The following is a 26,041-nucleotide window of genomic DNA, read 5'->3' on the forward strand; positions in this document are numbered from 1 at the left end:
CCCCCCCCGCGTCCCCCCGGTAACGGCGCGGCGCGCGCGCCAATCGGCGCGCGGCAAGATGGCGGCGGCGGGAAGTGCGGCTGGGTTGGGCGACGGGCGGGCAGGCGGCCTAGGGCCCGGCCGGGCTCCGCAGCCTGTGGCGACCTGCATGGAGCGCGGCGGGAGCAGCCAGCTGGACCCTGGCTTCTCGCAGCAGGACACGCCCCTCCTCATCGTGGAGGACTCGCAGCCCCAGGGCGCGGAGGCGGACGCGGAGCGGGCTTGGCTCGGCGTGCTGGCCCGCCGGCTGCCGGCCCGGCGGAGCCCGAGCCCCGTGCTGGTGAGCGCCCGGCGTGGCGGCGGCACCACACGGCCTTGCCCGGCCCGGCCTGTCTGTGACGCGGCCCCCGCCTCTGTCTTGCAGGACATCGTCCGCGGTCCTGCTGGCAGCCGGGCGCCGCGGGAGCGACTCGCAGGTAAGGGCGGGGCGCGGGGTGATGGTAAGTCCGCGTACCGCGGCCGCGCTGACGGCGCTGTGCTGGCAGAGCCCATGGAGAGCCCGGCCCGCCCGAGCGCCTCTGGACCGCGGGACTGCGCAGCGGAGGAGTCTCCAGCGCCCGACCGGGAGAGCAGGTACGTGGGGCGGGCCAGATGGCGGCTCTCGGCCGCCGCCTCTCTGGCCTGCTGAAATCTCTCGTGCTGAGGGCAGGACAGGCCGAGAAGGCGGGCTCGCTGCTGCAGCGGCCGTGCCAGGACGTGCGGTGCGGAGGGCTCGGAGCGCCTGGTCCGTGCCGGGTGACCCCTCGAGGCGGCCTGCAGCAGTCTCTCTGTTAGCGAGTATCTCTGTTGCAGTGCCCTTGGAAAGGCCGGGGAACGAAGTGAAGGTGATGTTGAGGACTGTGCTTCTTCGCCGTGTGTAGAAGGTAACTTCCCCATTTCAGGTCGGTGTTTGGGTTTTTGGAATAGGATCGACCGTCTGTGCAGTTTTTCAGTTGAGCTGACTTACTTGTCTCACCAGGGGTAATTGTGCCGGTAGTAATAGGTCAGAAATTAGCATCCTTTTCTGAAAGTTTATTTGTATGCTTTGGTGTTTGAAAAAAAAAAAAACAAAACAAGGTTTATTTATTATTGTTAGAATGTCTTGTTTAGAATGTTTATTGTTTACTATTGTTAGAATTATTTATTATTGTTAGAATGGATCTTCAAGATTTAATGTGGTTTAGAAGAAGCAGGGATGCATTGTGGTCATTAGGAAATGGAGCCTTATTATGAACTGGCATAATGGTTGTTGTCATCAGAGGATTTTCAGACATGGGCTGTGTATTATCAAGATTATTTTCTATTCATGGAATGAAAGTCTGCTGCAGTTCCTAATGGCATTACATAAGCTCTTGCTGATTAATATAGATTTTTGAGTTAATGGCCACTGTCCGTGTTCTGATACCATGTTTTAATTAGTACAGCTGAGATCAGATCAGTTAGTTTATTCCGAGTTTCAGCATAGCTTAAATAATTTGCATGTTAGAGGATATATCTTTTGCCCTTGTAAAAGTGATAGATGGCACTTGATTCTTTCTTTTTGGTATGTATGTTTGTAACGGATGTCTGGTGTTAGATACAGGCATGTCACAGCTCCAGTTCGGAGTTCTAGAGCTGTCACAGAGCCAGGACTTGGAGAGTGACTTAGTGCCCAGTGAGGGAGATGCTAGGCATCAGCTCCACTCTGGACCCACTGTCCTTTCTTCCAGACTTGTTAAGAATGAATCTAAATATGGTAAGTGAAAATGATCATAGATATCTTCTTGCTGCTGTGTAGATTCTATCTGGTTTCTTTAAATTATAAATGTTATGTTTTTTTGACAGGAAATATGGTGCTAGTAGTTTTCAAAAATGAGTTCACAGCTCGCTGGTAGTTGCAAAGAGTTTTGCCCCATCTTTCCTTTGGACTGATTAATTTGTTTTCTTGTACCTGTCCAACTGCTATCATTGATTCTTTCGCTTCTCTTTCCTAATTGGTTTCCAAAGTATTTAGACAATCTGATACTGAATTCTCTCCCTGGTAAAAACCTCATCCTGGGTTGTTTTTTTTTCCCTTCTTGTTATAGATAGTCAAAAATATTTTTTTTTTAATATAAGGCTTGCCTTGGTATTTCTGTAAATTACAGACCTACATTTTCTTATTTGTATATTAATCCAGGTATTTTTATTTTACGTCTCTTCCCAGAATTTTGTGCAGACAACACAGAAACTGACTCCATTACAGAAGCACATACTGCTTTGGAAACCCAAGCAAAGAAGTCTGAAAGGTAAAGCAGTCTGTCTCCTCTGTAGGTTATTTGTTGTGGGCACACAGTTTGTGGTAATTGGGAGTGGGGTGGGCTGCCCCAGCCCCAGTGGGTGCAGCTGTGAAAAGCAGGTGAGCAGCACTGACAGCAATGAGACGTGGAGTGCCCAGGTGTGCTGAGCAATCACCAAAGGGAGCAGAGGGCAATGCATGAACATCAGGGGTATAAAAGGCTGGGCTAAAGAATAAGGGCAGATGCTTGAAGCCTTCTGCAGTGGTGTGGTGTTACTCTGTATGGGTAGAAGCTTTCTGAAATCGTATGAGGCTGTGCTGTGTATCGTGGCTGTCTCAACTGCGATATATGCTGCAATAGTTTGTTGGCATTCTGGAAGGTGATTTATTTATATTTTTACTAGATTTTTAGATTTGGAAGAGGGTTTAAGGCAAAAGAGAAAGGTAAAAGGAAAGATGGCATACTGCTGAGGCCTTTTTGCAGCAGTGCTGACTAAGGAGTGCTCTTAGTATTCCTTGGTGAGAAAAGATGTGATGTCAAACTCCTAAACACAGAGATACTGATAGGTTTGTTTTCAAGGGCGGTTCATGACATAATAAAATATGCCAGTAACTTTCCTAAAATGGTATAACTGGAATATGCTAGAAGCAATAATTCATGTTGAGTCATGGAAGTTGTCTTGAAATAACTTAATCACTGTAGCATGGGCCTTGGCTGCACAGAGGAGCTCTGGAGGCTAAGTGGTGGGTAGTCCAGGATGCTTTTGTGTATTTGCTATTGTAAGCTTTGTTTTAAGTGTTTTTAAGTGTGAAACTTCAGTTTGTTGAATAGTATTTATTCTCTCTGGCATAAAATTTATATAATATTTAGCTCTTCATGTATTATTGTATTTTGCCACAAAATAATGTTAAAGAGGTGAAGTGAAATTCCTAGAGTCTACGTTGAATAGAAGTCAGTAGAGCATCTGCATTCCATTTAAACATCACTTAGATTGGTATAAAATGTAGAAAACTGTTCTGAAAGTATAACTTATCAAGGATGAAAATGTCATTTTGTCAGGCGAAGCTGGTTTTCTTTCTTCTCTCCTTTTTTTGCCCTGTGTTATACATGAGTGAATGTCTTCTATCTGTTACTGATAGATTTTCTTTGCGATGTTGTGGTCTTCACATTTTGAATTTCTCAGGTCAATGACTGTGTCTTGCATTTTCAGAACTCTGCAGGAAGCAGAAGAGCATACCAGAAAGGAGACACATGTCAGTGGTGCTTGTAAAACTGAGGAATCCCTTGGTTCTGGTCATGAGGAGTCAGATATCTTGTCAACACAGGAAGAGATGTTTCCCGAGAATCATGCAACAGGTAACAACAGACAAGCAGAACCAAAATATCCATCCCAGAGATAGTTATAAACACCATACCTACTTGATCTTCATTTAGTGTTTTAGGGTGTAGAGCACCGTGAGTATTTTTCATGTAACTTCTGCTAAAATTGAGAACGCTTTGGAAATGAAAGGACGCAGCCTCATTCACTACAGTGTGGAACAATATCTAAACGTCACTTCCTGTTAGAATGGTTACTGGCTTGTTAAATACATTTAATTTCCTTTGTTTCTGTGCCTCTTGAAGAGCAAAACCAAAACCCAACTTTTACCCTCTTCTGAGGGAAGTTTTAATCTTCTGAAACTAATGATGCTCTGCCTTTTTAATGACACACCAGTGTGGATAAGTAGTGTGGGCAAACTTCTGCCCAGTGTTGTCTGTTCTGGCCTGACCTTCTGAGTGAACCTTCTGTATCCAGAAGATTCAGTAACAACCTTCTCCTCACACTGAGTTAGTGGTCAGTGCAAGGTGTCTTTTCTTACAAGAAACTTGCCTATATTTGTATTCTAGTGCTGGATCAGGTGAGCTGATATTGGAGCCATTGGGGATTTTTAAAAATTCCCAGGTTGGAAGACTTGTACAGTCTAAAATCTATTCAGATTTTTCTTTTTCATCTGAACTATTTTGTGCTCACATTTCACATACTGAATTGTCATGTGCAGTCCTTCACCAGCTCTGAAAATCAGCTTGTTGTTGCCTATCTGAAAAGGAGTTGTGCAATAGCATGAGTTTAATTCCTTGGAATTTTCTAATCACTGTGGTTTTTGACTGTATTTCTATCTTTGTTTTCTTTTGTTCAAAGCAGCTGCAGGGAGTGGCTGTCCGATAACCAGGATGGAAGAGGGAAGTTCTCTGGCATGCACTCCTGCCCGCAGTCTGCAAGTCCTGCAGCTCTCTGGACAGGCATTCCTTGTACAGGAGGGTGATTCCACGTAAGCGAAAAACCCCCAAACTCTTTCAAGAACTTCGTTGCAGTAATGCATTCCCCCTATTCTTTTCATTATTCAAGGACTTGTGCTTGATTTTAAGCAATCAGTGTTTTAATTTTGCACTATGAGAGGAGCATGGCCTTATTTTGCAATGAAATGAGCTAATGGTGGCCTTGTGATCCCTTACTGTCACTAGGCTCTTACTGGTGAACGCCTGACACCTTTCATGAGAAGAGTTGTATTGTGGCAAGCTGGAGCTTGATAGGAGAACTTAATGCATTTTTTAGTGAGGCGTGGTTTTCATTTCCATGTTTCCTTTTGGTTTGCAGTGTCTCTTCAGGCCTAGCTATTCCTCCTCCTGTTTCCTTTGGACCAAATGCCCTTGTCCCCAGCAGCCCTACTGAACAGGGGAGAGCAGAAGGTAACATTTTTCTGCATACTGTCTGTGGTCGTGTTTTTGTGCACTGGTTTAGTCAGAGCTTGCAGCCTTTTCAAAATCTGTTAAAATTATGTTTAAAGAATAAAGTAGGACTGAGAACAGTGAAGGGGTAGATGAAAGGAGATCTGTATTTCTGATTGTTGTTTAGGATTCTTTATCTGCTATTGGTATTTCCTGCATAGCTATCATAATTAAATTAGTGCTGTTGACCAGTGTCCCTTCATTTGAATGATAGGAGATGCTTTGTGTGGCATACAGATTTCTGCTGGCAATTATCTTCTTTAGGAACAAGCCATTCTTGCTACAGGCAGAAACCTGTATTATGTTAGGGCAGTACGAAGGACAGATAAGAATTGCATCATAATAGGTTATTTTACCTTAATATAGACAACTTCCACAATATTTGTAAAACCTTTCATGTGCTACAAGTGTGTATCCTAAATTTTGATGCCTAAAGAGAAATTTTTCTATATGATGCATTGGTTATTAAATATTTTCTCTAAGCATACATTTACCATCAAGGATAAGTTGTCCATCCCCACAGGTTTTTAGTACGATACAAAATCAGATTTTCCTTTCTGAGAGATTCCTGTCACAGAATGTGAAATACTGTTACAACAGATATTTTGTTAGCTGGGGTCTGAATTTAGTTGCATTTTAATAAAGATGGCAAAAGGAAAATAAATACCTCAGAAAAATGCCTTTTTTTAAAAAAAATAAGTTTCAGACACTTTTTTCCTAATTTTAGAAGTTCTAGACCTGCAGCAAAATACTCATATGAATTTGTAACAAAACACTTGCTTCTCCCTTTGAAAGTAAGAATACGGATGTTTTTGTTGATTTTTTTTTTTCCCCTTACAAAAAGAATGCCGCTGGAGACGAGATTTACAAAGTTAAATACACCACTGAAGACAAATCTTTTAGTATGATGTTGAAAACTTAGATACAACACAAGAATGTAGTGCTAATATCTTTTCTGCTCTTTCAAACCAGATGAACAGATGGATATATCTGTGCCCGCAGATGGAAGAGAACTGACGCAAAAGCGGAGAGGAGATATGCTGGTGGAGATGGCCTTTCCTTGTGTCCCTCCAAGACCTCTTGTTCAGCCACAGGCTTCAACTCCAGTGTCCCAGAGTGCCCCAACCTTCTTTCCTGGATCTTTAGCTATACCATCACAACCAGAGTTCTCTCATGTAAGGGTTCATGTATATAGCTTTTCTGGGGTTTTTATATGGCTGATGCATAAGATGTGTTTGAGTCAACCTCTGTTCTTTTATGTTGAGCTTCCCTGCTAAGCTGTTCCCACTAGTTGCAGTTATATATTAGTCATACTGTGTGGCAGTTTTTCCTGCAGAAAAAATGCAGAACAGCTTAAGAGGGCATAGTGAGTTACAAAACATAGAAGCTGTTGACTTAGACTGTTGTCTTCTTATGCTGAACTGGCCATCCTGCTTCTCAAACTGCATCATAAATTAGTTTTTTATTGGCCAAGACCTTAGCATCATTTTTGTGGAGAAAGGGAAGCTGTTCCATAATAAAGTATTTTTATTCTACAAGGCTAGAATTTATTTACTGCATTTTTCAAGTTTCTTATTCTTGCTGTTGTTTCCTTTGTGTATTTTGATTCTGAAAATTACAACTGTTCAAAAGGATTTAAGAGTTTGTGAGTTTATACCTTAATATTACGAATGTTATGAACTTGCTAGAAACTTCACTAGTTGAAGCAGTGCTTCTCCTGAGCTGAAAACAGCATTTGTGTTAATATAATAGATACCACAGAGAATCTTTCCAATACCCTTGGTGGTTCAAGTAAAAATAGCTACTAATTTGTCATATTTGCCCTGTATTTTGTGATTTGGTAGTGAAAGATACCAAGGGTTGTGTCTGACTTTGCTGAAGGTATATTAATTAGTAATGTGTGGTGATAATTTTTCTCAGCAAAAACAGATCAATCATGTCTCTCATAAATGTGTGGGAAAAATGTTTTGGATGTTTTTGTTTTCATTGTTTGTTTTTTAATCTGTAGTTTTTTGCTAAACTTGCTCTGATCCATAATCCAGTGTAATTTTTTAGGAATAATAAACAGTCCTACTTGGGATGTCCTAATACTCCATGTCCCACTTTTCTCATTTTAGGATATCTTTGTTCCAACTCAGAGTCCAGAGAATAGGCATGAAGAAGAAAAAACTGCTGGTTTAACCCCTTTATGCTTACCAGGAGATCTCTCTGGATCTACAGATGCTTTGTCAAAGATGTCTACAGGTGACTCTGTGTCACAGCCTCCTGATTCCTGTAAACTGATGCTTTCTGCAAGTGGATGTAGCCAGCCCACGAATACAGACATCAGTTCAGACTCTTTGAACACGGGTCAAGACAGTGAAACCACACAGGTAGAGAGAATTTCTGAATGCAAGGCCTCAGACTCAAGACTCTGTTCTGTGGACAATGATAAAATAAAACTAAAAGTGAATGCAGGTGATCAAGCACCCTCTGAAAACTGTGAAAAAGCAAAAAAGGAGGATGTAGAGACTGCAGGAATGCCTGTAGGACAGTTTGTTAGTGCAGGTGTTGCAGGAGATGGGCCATTAGCCTCTGCAGTTCATCAGGAGATTGAGTGTATTTCTGGAAGTCAGGCTGCTGCAGATCAGTCTGGTCTGCCTGAGATTTTGTCATATGCTCAAGAGACTTCCAGACCTGAGGCAGTTCCTGAGACTCAGTGTGAAGAACAAGAAGAAAAACTGCAAATAAAGGAAGATAAGTCTCTTGTTAATATAACACTTTCTCATAGGTTTATTCTTGAAAGGGAAGGACAGTGTCATGAAGATACAGAGGTGAATGATTCTTGTAAAAATAGCAAAAACGTAGCCCAGGAATTAGAAGAGGTTGGACCAGAATGCCAGGGAAAAGAAGCTTTGAAAGGTTGTACTTTTGATGCTGGAGAGGCAAAGAGCCTGGATAAACTGTCTACTAACATGGCAAAGCTCAATGAAGTTTTAGCTAAGCCTTCTGTAGGGGAGGCACTGGAGCAGCGCGATTTGCTTCCGAACTTAAAGAGTGATGTCCAATCAGAAGTGGCGTTGTGTGCCAAAAACCATCCCGATTGTTCAGAATTGGGACAGGTAGTGATAAGCAATCAGCCATCACTTCAAGAGAGAGGGTTTGAAACACATGTGGTTCAGCATGAGAATCCAGTAGTACAGAATATGGAGGATACTGTTACGACAAGGAATCTGGAGCAAGAAGAGCAAATGCAGCCACAGGAGAAGGCAACTTCTAAATCCCCCAGTCCTTCCAGTGGTAAGTGAATATAGGTTAGTAGTTCACAGGTGTGTATTTTGAGTAATGTCAAGGAGAGCTGTATACAATCCTGAGTGTTTTCAGGGAGCACTGCTATTAGATGCAAGTTGAGCAGCACTATACCTTACTGTGTTATATGCAGAACATGACTTCGCTGTTTTCTCCTGTGGTGTAGTTCTTGTTCCTTTCTACTTTAAGGTAGAAATGCAGGGCAGCTTGAAGAACTGAAGACTCTGTGACCTTGGCAATGTTCAGGGATTTTTGTGACTTCTCCCCCACTCAAGAAGCAACAACAGCAGGGTCCTTGAAAGGAATAGGGTGTGTGGTAGTCAGTACTTTCCCTCTTGTAGGTCTCCTTATTTTCTTTTTCCTTCCTTCTCAGAGGAGAACTTTCTTTGTGGGGATGTACAGAGCAACTTTGAGCTAGAAGCTAATATAGCAGATTTTGCTTGAGATTTTTTAAAAGTGGAATGGCTTTTCACTCACATGTAAGCTATGGCTCAGCAGGTATTGTCATGATCCATTAAAATAATTTAACATGCTGTGTGTCATTTTACAAGATGTGGGATACGACTTCTATTTTGTTTTTGCCTCTTAGCTGGTTTCATCTTTAAACACAGTTCTCTAGCCCTTAAATGAGAATGAACAAAGAATGATTTTAGTGTCAGAATATGTATTTTACCCCCCTATGAAGTCTGTTAGGAAAAGTGAAAGACTGTAGGACCTCAAATGTTATTTAATGTTAAGTTGTACAATGACGTTTTTGCTACAATATTCTTGATTTCCTTTAACTGAAAGAAGAAGAAATAGCTTTACTATATAGAAAATAATGCTTTGAGGGGATCTAGTCAAAATACTGGTCAGGAAGTTCAAAGGTATTCTGATTCCATTGCATTTTGTGATCAAAGATGAATTTTTCTGTGAACAAGTCCACGGCATTTGGGACTGCAGATTTTGTAAGATGATTTGGCATAGTCAGGAGAACAGTACTGGTCTTCAAACTTAAGAAGAGTATGGGTTTTATTAAGTAAAACAACTTTGGCAGTACGCTGCTAAAATGATGATAAAGATGAATAGCTGCAGTTACATAACAAGGTTAAATGTCATGTTCCACTTCAGTATTGTTTTTCACAATTTTCACAGTCCAAAACTTCCTTTTTAAGAGAGCATAAACTAAATTGTGTTTGACTTTGGATAATATTTTGCCTCTCATACTGTACTGAAAATGTTTTGGTTTTTTTCTTAGACAAATCTAAATGCAATTTAAGAACATCCCAGTTGGCTGGGTTTACTTTTAAAAGGGAACTGTAAGCCATTTTTAAAAGAAAATTAATTCCAAAATGAATGCTTGTTTATTTTTTATGCATTTGTATTAACTAAAGGGCTGATCGGTGTTAGGAGAGAGTTCAGGCTTTTGACCTACTCTACCTAATTGCCTTCAGACTTGTGAAGCATGGTGGAAAAAGTACGTAGAGTGGTATTTACTCTCCTGCCATCACTCAGTCCTTAAGGTATGAAGAGCTGTAGAGCATCTCTCTACTCTTAAAGCAGCTTTGTTATTGTAATAATTATTTTCATGATAAATATTTTAGGAGTATAATCCCTTATCAACAAATTATGAAGCATAAATCAGTAAGCACAAACTTTAGGTGGGGGCTTGCTAGGGGTCCACTGTCTCTTCTTTCAGGTCACTGACAAATAAGTTGAGGGTGGACCCTGCAGTGACCCCTGGGGACACCACTAGCTACAGGCTCCCAACCAGATTCCGCACCACTGATCACAGCCCTCTGAGCTCTGCCGTTCAGCCAGTTCTCGACTGACCTTGCTGTCTGTTCATCCAAACCACACTTCCTGGGCTTACCTATGTGGATGCTTCAGGAGACAATTTAAAAAATCTCCCTGAAGGCAGTGTGTAGACACCATGCACTGCTCTCTTCTCATCTGCCCAGCTAGTCATTCCATCACTGGGGGCAATCTGTTTGCTCAAGCGTGATTGCCCCTTGGTCAATCCGTGCTGACTACTCCTGATAACCTTCTCCTCCATGTGCTTGGTGATGACAGCCAGGATGATTTGTTCCATCTTTCCATGGATGGAGGTGCAACAGTGGCCTAGTTCACCGAGTCCTCCTTCTTGCCCTTTTTGCAGACTGGAGTGACACTGGCCTTCTGTCCTGAGGCGTCTCCTGTACTCCATGACCTTTCAAAGATGAGGGAGTGTGGCTTGAGTAAGTTTTAGGTTATCAGTTCAGGCAACATGTAGCTTTGCCAGCTCATTTCTGTCCTAACCTTTATTTCTGTTTTTTGACCTCATTTTCCTCTTCTATGGAATATCCTGAGCATCTCTGAAGCAAAGCTGCATTCTGTAGAAGTCCTACTCATAGGATATTTAGTCTCCCTTTTATCTAGCACCTGGGAACAGCTGCATTCAGTTGACCACAGTCTAGATTTTCACTGAGAGAGATTTTTCACATAAAATGTGAGGACTGTCAGTTAGAGCAGCTGTTCAGGGGGGTTTTGTACAGCACCAGTGTTATGCTTTTCCCTATTTCCACAGCACAGTTGAATATGTGCTTTTGATACTTGAACTAAAGTAGATCCTTGAAATTACTAATTCTGGTGCTCTGTGTCTTTTAGGAACCCAATTTCATTTTACTTTGCCGAAGGAGGGTGATGTCATTCAGTCCTTAAGTAGCATAACACCACCTCTTACTGGCCATCTCAAAATGGGACCCAGGAGACACAGCACACCAATTGGTGAGTCTGACCCAAATGGCTCTATTCTGCAATGAAAGCCTGGGAGCTTTTGATTCTTGATGCAGCATGTATTAGGGTAACTCAAACCTGCCTTGGCAAAAAATGGCTACATTGCTGTTCTGTGGGGGGGACGCTTATCCCTTCCCCATAGTTTCCTTGTCATGTTTTCTCAGTCTCTAGTGAAGGTGTTTGCTCCCTGAGTACAGGGTGGCATGGAGCATGTCTTCCTTGCACTCACTGTGGTCCTGTATACAACTCATTAAAGAATGTAAAAGAGCCTTCTGAGTAGCAAAAGAGCTTAGACCAAGAGGATTGCTTCCAGTGTTCATCATCTTTTATTAGGACTTTCTCTGCTAGGTTCACAAAACAGCATCCTGCAACTGCTAGATGAAAAGAAGTCTGTTCTGTTTGGGTAGTAGTAAATTATTCTGTCACAAACTAAGGATAGTACCTGTGCTACAGAATTTTCATGCTTCAGATCTCTAGAAAGGAATTTCCACTACAGCAGCATTATTAATAATGCATGCAGTGAAGTGTCTTCAAACCAAAACTGGGACCTCAACCCCAGCAGTGTGAATGACAATAGCTACTTCTTGTTTCTTGTTTTTGTTTTTCTGTTTTCAGTGGATGATACTTGCCCAGACAGTACTATAGCAACCAGTGATGTTACAGCAGAGGGCACAATGGGGACCAACAATGTCACTGTGGAAAGTGCAGTGGTATCAGCAGATGTATTAGAAGTGTATGAGAAAGGAGAGTCTGGTGTGGTTCCTGAGTCGGAGGCAAAACTTTCTCTGCGAATGAACCTTGTTACCCCTGTGAATGATGGGAGCGAGGAGTCCTTGCCGTTCAGCTTGGAAAGTAAGAGGATAAAACCTGAAGTGTATGGGTCCTACTGGATCTCAGCCCTAACTCAAAAACTCCCAAGACAGTCTCTGAGTCCCTGTAATTTTTCTCATTTTTCTTTTTGGGCAGTGTCACTTAAATTTGTTTCTCTGTTTCTGCAATGCTCTAAGCAAGGATGAAGTGAGAGGAGAGGCTTCTGTTGTGAGGAAAGGTATTTCCAGCAGACTACAAATTGTGATGTATAGTGGCAATGGTACACAGGACAGGAAGTGAAGTTTGATTGTGTTGGGTGGGAAAAGATATATATAGATAAGCAAACCATAGAATGGTTTGGATTGGAAGGGACCTTAGAGATCACATAGTCCCAACACCCCCTGCCATGGGCAGGGACACCTTCCACTAGGCTGGGTTGCTCCAAGCCCCATCCAGCCTGGCTTTGGACACTTCCAGAGTTGGGGCAGCCACAGCTTCTCCAAGCTTTTAAGTGCTGAAACGCTACAATGAGGTGTCTCTGGAGCCTTCTCTTCTCCAGGCTGAACAAGCCCAGCTTTCTCAGCCTGTCTGTGTGGGAGGGATTCTCCACTTCATCTCATCATATTTGTTGCTTCCTCTGGACCTGTCCATAATCTGGAAAAAAAAGTTTGACAGGATTTTAACTAGAGCAGTGGCATTCAGTCTGATAATTTAGAACTTGTAGAAATGTAGGTCTGTTCTGAGACGTTGGATGGGGAAGCCTGGGCACCCTTTGTCCAGTGTTACTCAGCCTCTCTTCACTGACTATATGGAGCTGGGAAAGGTCAGGAGAGTCCTTTTGGATGATGCCAAAATCATCCTTCCCTTCCTTCTTGTTTCAGAGCCTGCAACCAGTGACAGGAAAGATGGATCCTCTGCTGCTGCTGAGGCTGCTGCTAGGTAACTGGGCTTCTTGCTGGGCAGAGTTAATACGAAGGTCTGGGTAGATCCTTTCTCCACATATTATCAGCTGTAGGGAGAAAAAAAATTAGAAGGAGACACAGAAGCAAGGAACATTCTAGCAGTAGATATGATATTAACTCTATAGCTGTTGCAGTAGGTTTTAATTACATAGGCAAAGTGGGAACCCCACTTGTTTGTTCATTATGGGCTCTGTGGTTCCTACTAATACCAGCATTTTGCCTCCATTTGATTGTGGTCAAAGCCAGAAATTCATGTCTTGCGCAGTCCAGAATGCAAGTCTGCCTTATCTGTCTCTTAAATTCCAAATATATGGGTTTCTGCTGTCTTTCACGGTGCAGTTTTCTGTGAAGAATCTCTGAGAAGTTCTGAAAGAGAATTGTCTTTTTGGTAGAAAGCTGATAGAAACTCATAATCAGTTCATGGATATACAGAAGTCACAGGTTAACATTTTGACCAAAACATCGAGTTATTCCCTTGGTCTTTTGATTTGTATGTATCTATCTTACATCACATTTAATGTCTAGCATTGCTTGATTTAGTTTGCAGGGAGTAATGTTTGTAAATACTAATGGGAATCTCAGTAGGAAGATGGTGACTTGTAGTAATCTGAGTGAAGAGCAGTGGTTTGACGTAGTGAGAAAACATAGGAATAAAGTCAGCATCTCTTGTTACAGGATAGCTTGGTAGATAGTAATCATGCCTCAGTGCTGAGGATGGATGATAGTAATTGCTCACTGGTTGAGGATGGGTTACCTTTGTAGGTATAGGATGAATATGAACTCTCAGGGTCTGCTTTATGACTGTCCTTCCCAGTATTTTTGTGGTGCTATGAAATTCCTGAGAAGTAAGCCATAAAGGGTCTAACTGTGTCTTCTGGTGGGTACCAGAGGCAGTATAAACTCTTGATGGCGCTGCAGTTTTCCACACAACAGTTTCTGGTTAGTATGTCTTCAGAAATGACAGAAATGCTTGTGCAATTGCAGCTTAATTCTTGATCTTTGAGATAGATCATCAGTCATTCTGTGCCTGTGTAGGTCAACAAGTTCAATAGTCTTTGTTGCTCTCATGAGGAGGTAGAGAATTCTTGTTTTGCTCTATGAGGGTTTTTCTCATTTCCTGATGCATTTTTGTTTGTTTGTTTGTCTTAAATCTGCACTGCTAGCTCCCAGAAAGCATCATCTGTGTTCAGTCGTGTCTGTGAAGTTCGTCGAGAGGATGAGGCCAGAGGTCATGGTCTTTCCACTTCTCCATTTAGGTAACTCCTCACAGTCTTTGCCTGCCAGTCGTGGTTGAATTTATATTCAGATGTGCGTTTTCTACGTCAAAGAAATTGCGCTAAGCCATTTTCTTTGGGTGACTCAGAAGGTTGGGGACAGTGGGATAAGTATACTAAATCTGTTTGTCTGTGTCTCACATGGTTATCAGGCTTACCTTTTGACTGAGTGGCCATGTGATTCCAGAAGACTGATATGCTTCAGTGAAGTCTTGGGTTTGAGAAAATTGCGATATTTAAGGCTGTTTAAATACCTTTTCTGTCTCCTCTTCTAAGATCTTCTGACCAGTTTTGTTTGTTGTTGCTGCTGCTATTGTCCCCCTTCCAAAGGACTGTACAGCTACATATGCTATGGTGAGGAGGGTGCTGCCTGGAGAGCTAGAAGTAGAAATCTGCTTCTTCAGTGTTTTCCATTCTATTTCTTGATGGGACAGTGAGATCTTGGTCTATGTAGCAAGAGTAACCGGAGTTTCAACAGTTGCATTAAAGACCATAACAAATAGGGAGTTCCAGTGCTGGACAAGGCACAGCCAGAAGTGAAGACAGCAACTCCTTAAAATCCTCAAGGAAAGCCAAATACATACTTCTAGTTTGCCTCAGTATAGTGTCCCATATAGTACCTGGCAGAGGCATACTTTTGGCAGAGCAGACAAATTCTAATGAAAACATTAGACAGCATTTGTGTTTATGCTACTGGGTCTTCTTGCTGCGTGTGATTATCAGTTTCAAGCCAATCAAGCACTGGAGGAGCCTGAAGGAACTTCAAGATGACATGCTTCTGGGAAGTTGCATAGTTGGTGCCTAATGTGTGGAGTGTAGCAAGAAAATTTGTATTTCAAAAAGCACTTAGTTCTATACAGTGTTTTGTGTTTTACCACCCTGTGTATCACTTGAGAAGCGTTGAAAGATTTTTTTATTATTTGAACTCTCTGAGTTCTGTGCAATTGGAGAAGCAACTGAGTGACTGCCAAGGTGAGGGTTTTTTAATACTGCTTTCACTTGAGTGGAAGCATATTGGTTGTCTTGTTTTCCTTATCAATAGTTTTGATCTGTGTGTAACTGGTTTGCAGGGGGGATCGGTTAATTTTTCCTGGCCCAAAAGAAGATGCTGAATTACATACCAATCCCAGTGATTGGCAGTACCAGCCGCAGAAGGCAGACGACAGTGGTGGACAGAGCCTAATTCCTCAGAGGATGCAGCAGGACTGCCATCAACTGTCTTCTGATGCAGAGGATGGCGAGTCTATGGAGACTGATGTTGCAAGCACTCAGGGAGAAGATGGGAAAAGAATGCAGAAAAAACAAAGTAAGGCTGTTCAAATTGATCAAAGTCAAGAGAGGTGGGAAAACATCAAGAATAAAGGGATCCAAACTACAGCAGACTGTCTTTTTACCCCAACAACTACTGTTACAACAGCAACACAGACATCAGAAGAAATCTGTAGACAGGTGGAAATGGGAACCAGTATGTCTGGGCAAAAACCTGGGCAACAAGATGTGAACATTCAAACTGATGAGAGTGGGGAAAAGCTTGTCAACACCTCTGGAGACGACACGGACTCCTTGCGCAGTCAGGTGGGATGAGGGCTGCCTGTATTTAACTGCTTTAGGACAGTAAAGTATCCTTTCAGCCAGTAGATTCATTAACAGTTGGTTTTCTATTGAAAAAAGGCCAAGGACCATTTTAAAATGCTAATGTCACAAGCTGTCCTGAATCAACTGCTAAGGTAGCAATACTCACGGGACGGCATGAATTTGGGAGGTGTTTGTCTCCATATGTATTTTCTGGAAAAATGGGACACGTTTTGATTGGTTGGTTGATTGTTTTTGTGTGGGACTAGGTTTTTTATCAAGAGAGAGATTAGAAAAATGATTTTTTACTAAACCTGATTTAAGACTAATGTGTCCTGTGGGAAATAGGAGATTAACAGGGCCATAAAAAGACAATGCAAGATTGATGTGATACATGTGGGAGTCTACTCAATCAAAGAGTATCAGAAGCCATGCTAAACATGTTTGCTGTTTCCTCCTTGGACTGTTAAGATTTCCCTTCCTCTAGTGTCAGCAAAATGTGTTCAGTTCTCCTTTGTTGTGTGTCAGGGTCTCCTGTGTTGCATTAATTTGTAACAAGATGCTTAAAGGTTCCCTACTCTGTCAGCAAAATGTGTTCAGTTCCCCTTTGTTTAGGGTCTCCTGTGTTGCATTAATTTGTAACAAGATGCTTAAAGGTTCCCTACTCCTGTACTTTAACATGGTATGAAGAAACTGTACTGTAGAGGTAGCCCTACTCAGAAATAGTTTGCTTTTTGTTGTGGTCTGTTTTGGTTTTACTGTATCCCCTCTATTACAGGGAGAGGAGGAATTTAACCTTCTTTACCCACCCAAAGGCCGAGTTCAGCGTCGCCACATGCGAACTATTCGAGAAGTGCGCACTGTTGTTACGCGTGTTATAACAGATGTTTACTACATCAATGGTGCAGAGGTGGAACGAAAGGTGGTTGAGGTAAGTTCCTGTTTTCATGGCTAAATGGGATGAGATATTGGCTGAAAGATAGAAGTTATTAAAGTGAGAACATGTTATGACTGCAGGAAACAAGCTGAATGAACTATATGCTGTGATGCCAAGGCTTTCTTCATGAGCAGACTTGCAGGGCATTTAGTGGATGGCAAAAGCTATGGTTTTGATGCTGGTACACTTCATGCCATGTGTTCTCAAGAAACATTCAAGTCCCAAAGAACTCAACAAAAGACTTTGTGCGTGCAATTATTTTAAAAGTCTTGGAGTTTTGGCAGAATAGAGCAGAAATTCTATTAGTAAACAAAAATCACTTCTGCCTGTAAAACTATATAAGATAGTTTAGCCTGTTTTGCAGTTCAGTGTAGTTTTTAACCACAGTCTTTTTGAACCCTGTGTACCAGATTCTGTAAGGGGTCTTCAAAAGTCAACTTAAAACTGAGGAACAAACCAGCCTTCTATTAGTACACTTGTGTTGTGTCAACTCATTAATTGGAAAGTCTTTAGAGAATCATGAAAGATAGCTGAGAAATGCTGATTTGATGAACACTATAACCACATCAGCCTGTTAGCAATAAAATGTTACTACTATTCTATGAAGGTAAATAACATGAGAGTCTTGTGCTGTGTAGTCACAGTGAGTAATGAAACAAAAAGATAAACTAGTTCAATACTTTTACAACTGATACTACACACAAAATTCTTTTTTGTAACATAAAAATGGAGAATTAAGTGTCCTGAAATATGCTTACATAGTTTATGTAATCACAATCATATAACCATTTGTGCTTTACCTACCACCACTTTATATCACTGTTCTGTAGATGCGTTTTTTATATCCATAAAGCTTTAGTAACTCCAGATGACAAGCTGTCTGGAACTGATCTTGGATTATAAGCAGCCCAAGCTCCTAGTGTCATGTATGTGCTGCAATCTCACACTCTGTAGGAGTGGGAATTATTCAAAGCCAGACCAATTGGATACCAAGCTGAGCTCTTCCGTGTTGCTGAGGAAACTTCCCTGTCCAGACATCCGGGAGCCACTTTGGCAGTCACAACTGCACCACGAGCTGGGACTGAGGCCCCTTCACAGTGGACAGCTCCAGTGAGCTGATGGGTGCCCTGCTTGAGTCCTTATGCACCCCACATTCACACAGTCAGATCAGGTTTCCTCACTGACCGGACCCCAGGTTTCCCATGGCAGAGTTTCAGACATCTGGATCCTTAAAATAATTTAATCTTTTTGCAATAACTAAATAACAAAATAACAGCTTGAATTGGTGCCTCCAAGGAGAGACCTCGAACAAAGGTCACCCTGGGCTTTTATACCCTTACAGTCTAAGCTGGAAAAATGTGGGAAAATCTGGGGTGTCTTCTGTTCCTGCTGTGCCTCCAAGTGTCCAGGTCCCACGACTTTTTGCCTGGGGCTCTCACCCCCCAGAGCTCAACATGCAGCTTGCACTTGCAGCCCTGTGCTACCTGCACTGAATGTATTCCTCACCACTGCTGACTGAGTTCTTAATGTGACTTCTTGATACAGAGCAGCTGCAGGCCTGTAGTGAGAGATGCACTGTCTACCACGGCTTAGCCCAGACTGAAGTTTGTGTGGCTGTCATCAGCTTCATGAATGTGATATCAGCTTGTCTGCACTTTGGACTGGTGATTGTAAAGTGTCTAGCACTTGCATCATCTTAGACAATCGTCTTTTTTGCTTATTTTAAGGAAACTGAGGAGCCTGTAGTGGAGTGCCAGGAATGTGAGACCGACATGTCCCCCTCTAGAACTGCAGGGGGCTCGTCGCTGACCTCAGGGGACCTTGGTGATGTCAGCTCTTTCTCGTCTAAGGCCTCGAGTCTCCACCGTACATCCAGTGGAGGAAGCAGTGGTCACTCTGCCACACACAGCAGCAGCAGCTCAGGGCGAGGAACTGGAGCTGCAAAAGGGAAAGTGTGTGGGACAGAAACCGGAGAATTTGCTTTACCCATTGGCAGAGGCATCTTAGGAAAATTGAGGTAAGTGTAGAGTCTTAGGAAAAGAGGAAGAGATGTTTTGCAGAAACAAGCATCTGGCTTGTGAGTGTGAAGTAGGGTAGGCCTAAATCAAAGGTTTTCTGAAAAAGATTTGGCTTGATGAATAGAATTAAGGAGGTAGTATTTGCTTTTGCATCTGTTCTTCCTGAAGGAGTAGCTTGTTTCCTTGTGAGTCATTACTTTGCAGTTTAGCAGCAAAGAGGTAAAATTCTGCATATGTTGTGAGATGATCAAGAAAATGGGAGCATCCTAGTGAGGTGACTTCTCTCAAAACAGTTTACTCATAAATTCTCTAGCCCTAGGAAGGGAGCTGGTCAGCCTGCATCGTCACTCAGAGTTAGCCAGACAGGAGCACTGCCTTGTGAGGAAGAGGACTGTATGCCTGGCACTCGGCAGGTTGGCAGAGTACCTGTGACACTTCGTGGACGAGGAAGAAGAGGACGCCCACCATCTCGAACAACAGGAGCAAGGTACCCTGGAAGAAGGAGACTGTGACTTTAATTTATTGCAAGAAAGAGAATAGGGAACTTCTATCTTAATGTCCTAGAGGAAAAGGAGTACTGAGTATTTTAGAAGTTTCTGGTAATATCATATAGCAGCTGCAAGCACCTCACCCCAGGTATTTTATACTTAGTAATTGTTTTTTCAGATCCTTCTGGGAATGCTTTTTTTTTTTTTTTTTTTTTGTTTTGTTTTGTTTTGTTTGTTTGTTTGTTTGTTTTCTTCCCTCCCTTATATGGGACTGTTTTTTTCTACAGAGATTTAGCTGGACTACCTGTTACGGAGGATCTCTCAACTACAGCATCACCTGAGGAGAAATCATTTACTCGTTCAGTTCGCCTGCCAGATGGAGAAGAGAAATCTGGCACTTCTGGCTTCTGTGCCTTACGTCGTAGTGACTCTCCAGAAATCCCATTTCAAGTGGTGACTGTTCCTTCGGACTGTGCAGACTCATCCACTGGGAGCAGCTTTGTGGGCCTCAGGGTAGTAGCAAAGTGGTCCTCAAATGGGTACTTTTATTCAGGGATGATTACCCAAGATGTTGGAGCAGGAAAGTACAAGCTGCGCTTTGACGATGGATATGAGTGTGATGTGCTAGGAAAAGATATTTTGCTGTGTGATCCTATCCCACTGGAGACAGAGGTGACTGCACTCTCTGAGGATGAGTACTTCAGTGCAGGTGAGAGCAGCGCTTGGGTTTGATACTTGGTTTTCTGAGTTGCTGAATGTGGTGGGAAACGGGTGCTTGTTCCAGGAGGATGAGAAGCCTGGGTATGGTTGGCTAACAGCTGTTAGTTGCTGTCTTGTCAGGTGTGGTGAAGGGACACCGGAAGGAGTCTGGAGAGCTATACTACTGCATTGAAAAGGAAGGCCAGAGGAAGTGGTACAAACGAATGGCTGTTATCCTGTCTCAGGAGCAAGGAAATAAGCTGCGGGAGCAGTTTGGGCTAGGTCCTTATGAACCTGTCACCCCTGTGACCAAAGCAGCTGACATCAGTCTTGGTAAGGAAAGGTGCTGTTGAGCTGCTCACTGCTATTCTGTGTCTTGTGCCTTTGAGGTAACTCTAGTACCTGATCTGAATTGCCAGTGTTTAAATGTTTTTGGGTATTCAGTGATGCTTTTTTACTTTATAGTGAGATTTTTGAGATCCTTTTATTGTTTGGCAGCGGAGACTTAGTGGTATTGACTGGCTTCTGGAACATGGTCTGCTTCAAGGACAGTGATGCTTGCCATACTTACATAAACTTCGTGGATGGCTGCTTTGCTAATAAAGTCCCAGCAGTACTGGGAGGAAAATAGACAAGCAGGGTACAGGGCTTGAGAAGAAAGATACATTTTTTTTCTTGCTTTCCTCTCTCAGAGGGTGGTGGCATGTATCTTCAAGGTACTATTGAGTTCAGCCACTTGTGTACAGATAGGTAGGGTGAAAGCTTGTGGAGTTTGGTGACAGCCCATGACTAATTCCTGCGTACTATATTGCAGATAATCTGGTGGAGGGGAAGAGGAAGCGACGTAGTAACCTTGGTTCTCCCAGCACTTCCAGCAGCAGCACAACTCCCACTCGTAAAGGGCAAGAGGGTCCACGTGTCCCACCAGTCTCACTGTCTGGGAAAAGGAAACTTATTGCTTCTGAAGATGAACGATCCCCAGCTAAACGTGGCCGCAAGTCAGCAATGATAAAGGCTGGTGAGAACTTGAATTCATCTAGTTTTTTCAGCACTGCTTTTTCTGTAATTATCTTTCCACTTTCCATAACTAAAAAGTAGATAAGATTGCTTTTTTTTTTCCCTGCATGGTTTGAGGCTGATTCTCCCTGGATGCATTCAGCAGCCAGAGATATTTACTTGCTGTCTTTCAGTTCTGCCTTTTGACTTTAATGTTGTGATTGGTCTTGCTCTTATTTCTTTAGTCAGTCCTGAATGCTGTTAAAGGGACCCCTCACAGCAGTCAGTGTTGTTTCAGGATGTTGATAAGACTTGCAGACTTGTCCTATTAGTCCTTCATGTTTTGAAAATCTGGAAGGATAAAAGATCCCTACCTAGCCTAGTATAACTGTAGCCCAATCCTGCCTCTGTGTCTCCTGTAGTAAAATATCTGAGTTTAACTGATTCCTCAGGTAAGACATATCTTTGAAAACTCATGCTGCTTCTGTCTCTCTGCAGGGGCTGTGAGAACTGGAGAGTTTGTAAGCACCTGTGAAGGTGTAGATGCTGCAGATCCCCCAGTACTGGACAGTGACCATGGACCCTTGCCCCACAATAAGACCCTCTTTTTGGGCTATGCCTTTCTTCTCACCATGGCAACACCAAGTGACAAATTGGTCAATCACCAGAAGCCATCAGATGGTCCCACTGGGAGCAGTGAGGAGGAAGAAGGTGAGGCAAATCTTATCCCTTACATTTTCAAGTGAGATGCTGTGTCTTTAGGAAAAATGCTGGATACTGTCTGATCAGACATTTGTATGAGTACTTGTTTACCTTTTTGCTCTTTAATCCTTTGCAGAAAGGACCTAAGACTCAGTCTCTGACTTAGCCAACTTGCGGTCTAAGATGTGACAAACCTCAATGATGATCATAGGCTTGTTCAGCAAGCTAAGAAAGGTGTGAAAATTAGTGAGATCATCAGTGTCAGAATAGTATAATGTAAGAAGGAAGGTTTTGAGAGCTGAAGGATAGTGCTGGCAAGCATAGAACTTGAAAGCATGTATGGATTGTTCCAGTTAGCCTTTGCTGGTGTCATGTTTCATGCAGTCAAAGAAGTGACAAGGTGCTCACCTGGCTACTGGTGTGTTGTTAGAAAGTCTTGGGAGAATAGCTGGGATCCCTTACGGAATGAATGAGGGCTTTGTAAACTAAGATGTAGGAATATAAGCAGATAGTTCAATTTTTGACTATAATCTATCTGCTGTAGATTTTTTAGAGATGACTCCATATGATAAACATTACATAGCACAACAGCTGCGAGCAGGAGCTGGCTATATCCTGGAAGACTTCAATGAAACCCAGGTAAGGGTTTACTTACTGATCTAGAACAACAGTCACAGAATAGTTGAAATTAGAAGGCATTTCTGTAGCTTATCTTGTCCAGCTGCTCTGCTGAAAGTAGGCTCAAACAGAACAGATTGCTTAGGTCCTTGTCCAGTTGTGTTTTGAGTATTGTCAAGGATGGAAACAAAAAAGCCTCTCTGGGCAGCTTGATCCAATTAGGGAAAAAAAAAAAAAAAGGAATTTCTTGTATTTCAGTTTGTAACTGTTGCTTATTGTCCTTTGAGTGGATAACACTGAGAACAGTGTGGCTGCATCTTTTGTATACCCTCATATCAGTCATGAAAATGCATTAAAAAGACCACCCAAGCCTTCCCCTTTTGATCTTTTAACAAGCTCAGCTCTCTCAGCTTCTTCTGGTACGTCAGGTGCTCTAGTGCCCAGGCTGTCCTTGGTAATGTCCTTGGGCATTGTCCAATGTCCTTGGCTGGACCTGCTCCAGCATGTCTGGTGTTTTTAGTATACTGCAGAACCTGGGAGTGGATGAAGTACTCTAGATGGGGGTCTCACCACAGGTGTGTGCCTAGGAACACTTAGAGGTAGAGCTCTTCACTTACCAGATGTACTTGGATAACTACTGCAATTTAGTGTAGCTTTTACACTTTTTTTTTTTTTTTTAATAAAGAGGTAAATTGGTTTAGGAACATCTTGCCTGAGAAAGCAGTCTTGTCTAGTGACTTACTGAGTCTCAGACTAAAAGGTAAATCATCTCTTTTGTCTGAACTTGAAGAGAGCTATGATACAAAAAATACTAGGCAGAGTTTTTGCCTAGAGCAGCTGCAGAGCTTGGAATAGGACATGATTAAACAGATTCTGAAGTCAGTACTACCTTTATCTAATTCACCGTTCACATAATATGGCTGTGGAAATCAAGGTTTCAGTTGTTTTCTTCTTTAACCTGTTTGGCATCAGGCTAATTTCAGGGGTTTTTTTGCAAGCATTGCCTCCTGTTTACATGCCTTCTTTTCTCCCCTGAAGTGTAATGCAGCATACCAGTGTCTTTTAATTGCGGACCAGCATTGTCGAACTCAGAAATACTTGCTGTGCCTTGCCAGAGGGATCCCTTGTGTGTCTCATATCTGGGTCCATGATAGCTGTCATGCTAACCAGCTTCAAAATTATCGGAATTACCTTTTGCCAGCTGGCTACAGCCTCCAGGAGCAAAAGTTGCTAGAATGGTGAGTGCCAGATAACCATGATCTGAGTCTACAAGACTCTTGGAGAGACCTGTTACACTTGGGAGGCTCTTGAATAGCTACAAATACTGAAGGTGACCTGAGTACTGTTCCTTATACTTTCCCTTCCATATAGGAACAGCACTTCCATCTCTTTCCTTGGACTTACAATGACCTCTAATGCCAAGGTACATTTGGGTGCCATATACATAAAAATCAGTCTTTTTGGAAGTCAGGAAGGCGTCAGCCTTTCTCATGAGGAAGGCAGAATTCAGACAAGGCTTCCCACACCCTTGGCTAATTTCTCTAATTGCTCAGAAATGGATAAAGGAGAACAATACTATGTTAATTTCCTTTTCCTTTGATACGTTTTGAAGCTAGCTTCTGCACTTTCTATGGAGTCTAATCCAGTAAGCCTGTTCTGAGATGACAGAGGAGGTCAGACTCCTTAGGCAATCTGAGGGGCAGACACAAATTTGTAGATAGCTGTAGACTTTTAGGCAGGAGACTGAGATCTTCCTGCTCAGCCCTGTCAAAGTGGAAGCAATTTGGATGTGCACAAAAAAGGTGGTTCAGGATTAGGGAATAGGTCATTTTAACTTTGGATACAGGCTGCTGCACACATACCCTACCAACACGGTCTAGCTCTATGTTAGTCTCTATAAACAAAGGATAGTCACTCCAAGTACCTCAGGAGGGGTGGTAAGAGAGTGGGTCATTGTGTGCAAGACACTAACAAAACATATATGGGAGCAAATCAGGTGACTAGACTACTGGATATTCTTACCAGTCTGCATTTCTCTTTACTCTGCAGGCACCCACGAGAAAACCCATTCCATAACCTGAAGGTTCTCCTGGTGTCAGACCAGCAAGAGAACTTCCTGGATTTGTGGTCTGAAATTCTCATGACAGGGGGAGCAGCATCTGTTAAACAGCATTACTCACATGCTCACAACAAAGGTACTCACTGGCCAGTTTCTCAGGGAATCCTATGCCACTGTGGTCTTTAGTATGGTTTAAAACCATGTGGGATGGTTTACAAGGTTGTCTGTAAGCAGAAAGGCAGGCGAAGGGCGGACGCTTGCTACTCTAATATAATCTGTGTATAGATTACATCTAGGACACCTGTCTTGCAGAGAAGCTGCAGCAATTCAGACAAAAGCCATCAGTTTCCAGCCTATGTTGAAAGAGGGAAATTGGTCTCTCAAATTGTGCTTCCCTTGTCCTTCTGAACTGGGCTGTCTCTCCCTCTCCATATGTGATGTAGGCCCTAGCACTCACAGCCTGAGGTCAGGACTCAGGGTCATGCCTATACTGTTGGCTACTGGTTTTCCCTTAATTTTTATCTGGACTAAAAGGAATATTTTATTGCGAGGTGCAGGGCTGCTGTAGGTGTGTCTTAACTTTTACAAAGAGAATTCGCTGCCTCGGAATGAGAAGATGTAAGCATGGTTCACAGTGGCAAAACACACTGATCTGCCAGGTTGGATGGGGCTTGAAGCAACCAGGTCCACTGGAATGTGTCCCCATTCTTGGCAGAGGGTGGAATGAAATGAGCTTTAAGGTCCCTCTCAAACCAAATAATTTAGCATTCCATGCTTCTATGATGTTCTGCTGCAAGGCAAAATGCTCTTTCTTCACCTGACAGATGCCTGTCTTTCCTCCTGTACAGATATTGCTTTGGGTGTTTATGATGTGGTGGTGACTGATTTTTCCTGCCCAGCTGGTGTCTTGAAGTGTGCAGAAGCTTTACGGCTGCCTGTTGTCTCGCAAGAGTGGGTGATCCAGAGTCTTATCACTGGGGAGAGAGTAGGCTACAGGCAGCATCCAAAATATAAACATGACTATGTCCCTCAGTAAGTGAAAATGTCCTGCTGTCCAACTGTTGTGCAGACTGTGTTTTAAACAGGTTTTAAATGTTTGTGAATTGGGCAGTATGCATGGATTATTGTATATAGTTTTATCTGCCGGACTTTTATGATTAAATAAATGTTTGATCTCTTGTGGTAACTGCTGGTACTCCTTGTTTATCTAAACTTATTCAGGGCAATGCCTTCAGGAAAGGAGTGCAGAAAAAAAAGAAATGCTTAAATTTCTCTGAGCGAAATATTACTAATATTCTGATTTGAGTAAAGCCTGAGCTAACACAAAGTCAATTGTGTTGAGGAAGGGGCGTTTTCCATTAGCAGAAGTTCAGGGTCGTAGCATTTCTGCTTGTTGGGAAGAACACTATGTTGTGTATTCTTCCAGTTTGCTCCAGTTGTTATTTTCTATTAATTTCATTAAGGTGCTGCTGGCTGTTTTTACTATGTCTTCCTGAGTGAGCAGAGAGGACTTTTTCCCCCCAAGGACATGTAACTTCAGTGTGAGCTGCAGCTGTGTGCAAATACCAACCCTTTGAGGGGAAGGCTGGTTTCCTGGCAGCATTTGTGTTCAAATTGGGAAACCAGATACAACACCCCAGTGATGGACTGGAGGCTTCTCTTTTGCCAGTCATTCAAATGGACTTCCATGAAGATGATCTGTTCATTATAGCAAGGCTAGGAAATCTTAGTAACCGGCAAGAGCTCCTGCCAGATCCTGCTCTTCAATGACAGACAAGGCCATGCCAGGCTATTCCCTTTGCACTGGGGTGCAGACATTGAA

The 26,041-nt window shown here is 42.7% G+C and overlaps 1 protein-coding gene across 4 annotated transcripts; it reads left to right on the forward strand.

The window, feature by feature from the left end:
• The first annotated feature begins 55 nt into the window (after window positions 1-55).
• Window positions 56-26,003, forward strand: TP53BP1 (tumor protein p53 binding protein 1). 4 transcript variants are annotated; one of them, XM_041418806.1, is made up of 28 exons: window positions 56-319; window positions 404-455; window positions 525-612; window positions 832-902; window positions 1,595-1,753; window positions 2,204-2,285; window positions 3,487-3,632; window positions 4,456-4,585; window positions 4,912-5,003; window positions 6,015-6,217; window positions 7,160-8,321; window positions 10,956-11,075; window positions 11,700-11,936; window positions 12,776-12,833; window positions 14,020-14,112; window positions 15,201-15,705; window positions 16,481-16,633; window positions 18,367-18,656; window positions 18,971-19,144; window positions 19,433-19,854; window positions 19,986-20,177; window positions 20,659-20,862; window positions 21,339-21,551; window positions 22,087-22,181; window positions 23,199-23,398; window positions 24,210-24,355; window positions 25,068-25,251; window positions 25,683-26,003. In XM_041418806.1, the coding sequence occupies exons 1-28, from the start codon at window positions 59-61 to the stop codon at window positions 25,717-25,719; spliced, it is 5,769 nt and encodes a 1,922-aa protein (XP_041274740.1). In that variant the 5' UTR covers window positions 56-58; the 3' UTR covers window positions 25,720-26,003. The 4 variants fall into 4 exon arrangements, with proteins under 4 accessions (XP_041274740.1, XP_041274741.1, XP_041274738.1 ...); XM_041418807.1 differs by having other exon boundaries at window positions 4,459-4,585; XM_041418804.1 differs by having other exon boundaries at window positions 404-612.
• Window positions 26,004-26,041: the final 38 nt, after the last annotated feature.

The sequence above is a fragment of the Onychostruthus taczanowskii genome, unplaced genomic scaffold (genome assembly GCF_017590055.1).
Source record: "Onychostruthus taczanowskii isolate IOZ18803 unplaced genomic scaffold, ASM1759005v1 scaffold6, whole genome shotgun sequence".
NCBI lineage: Eukaryota > Metazoa > Chordata > Aves > Passeriformes > Passeridae > Onychostruthus > Onychostruthus taczanowskii.

Bases quoted from the DNA above. Each gene is read 5' to 3' on its own strand.
- TP53BP1 (XM_041418804.1), top strand. From the start codon at position 59: ATGGCGGCGGCGGGAAGTGCGGCTGGGTTGGGCGACGGGCGGGCAGGC. The intron at 11,076-11,699 runs GTGAGTCTGACC...TTCTGTTTTCAG, and splicing joins GAGACACAGCACACCAATTG to TGGATGATACTTGCCCAGAC. The intron at 23,399-24,209 runs GTGAGTGCCAGA...TTTACTCTGCAG, and splicing joins GAGCAAAAGTTGCTAGAATG to GCACCCACGAGAAAACCCAT.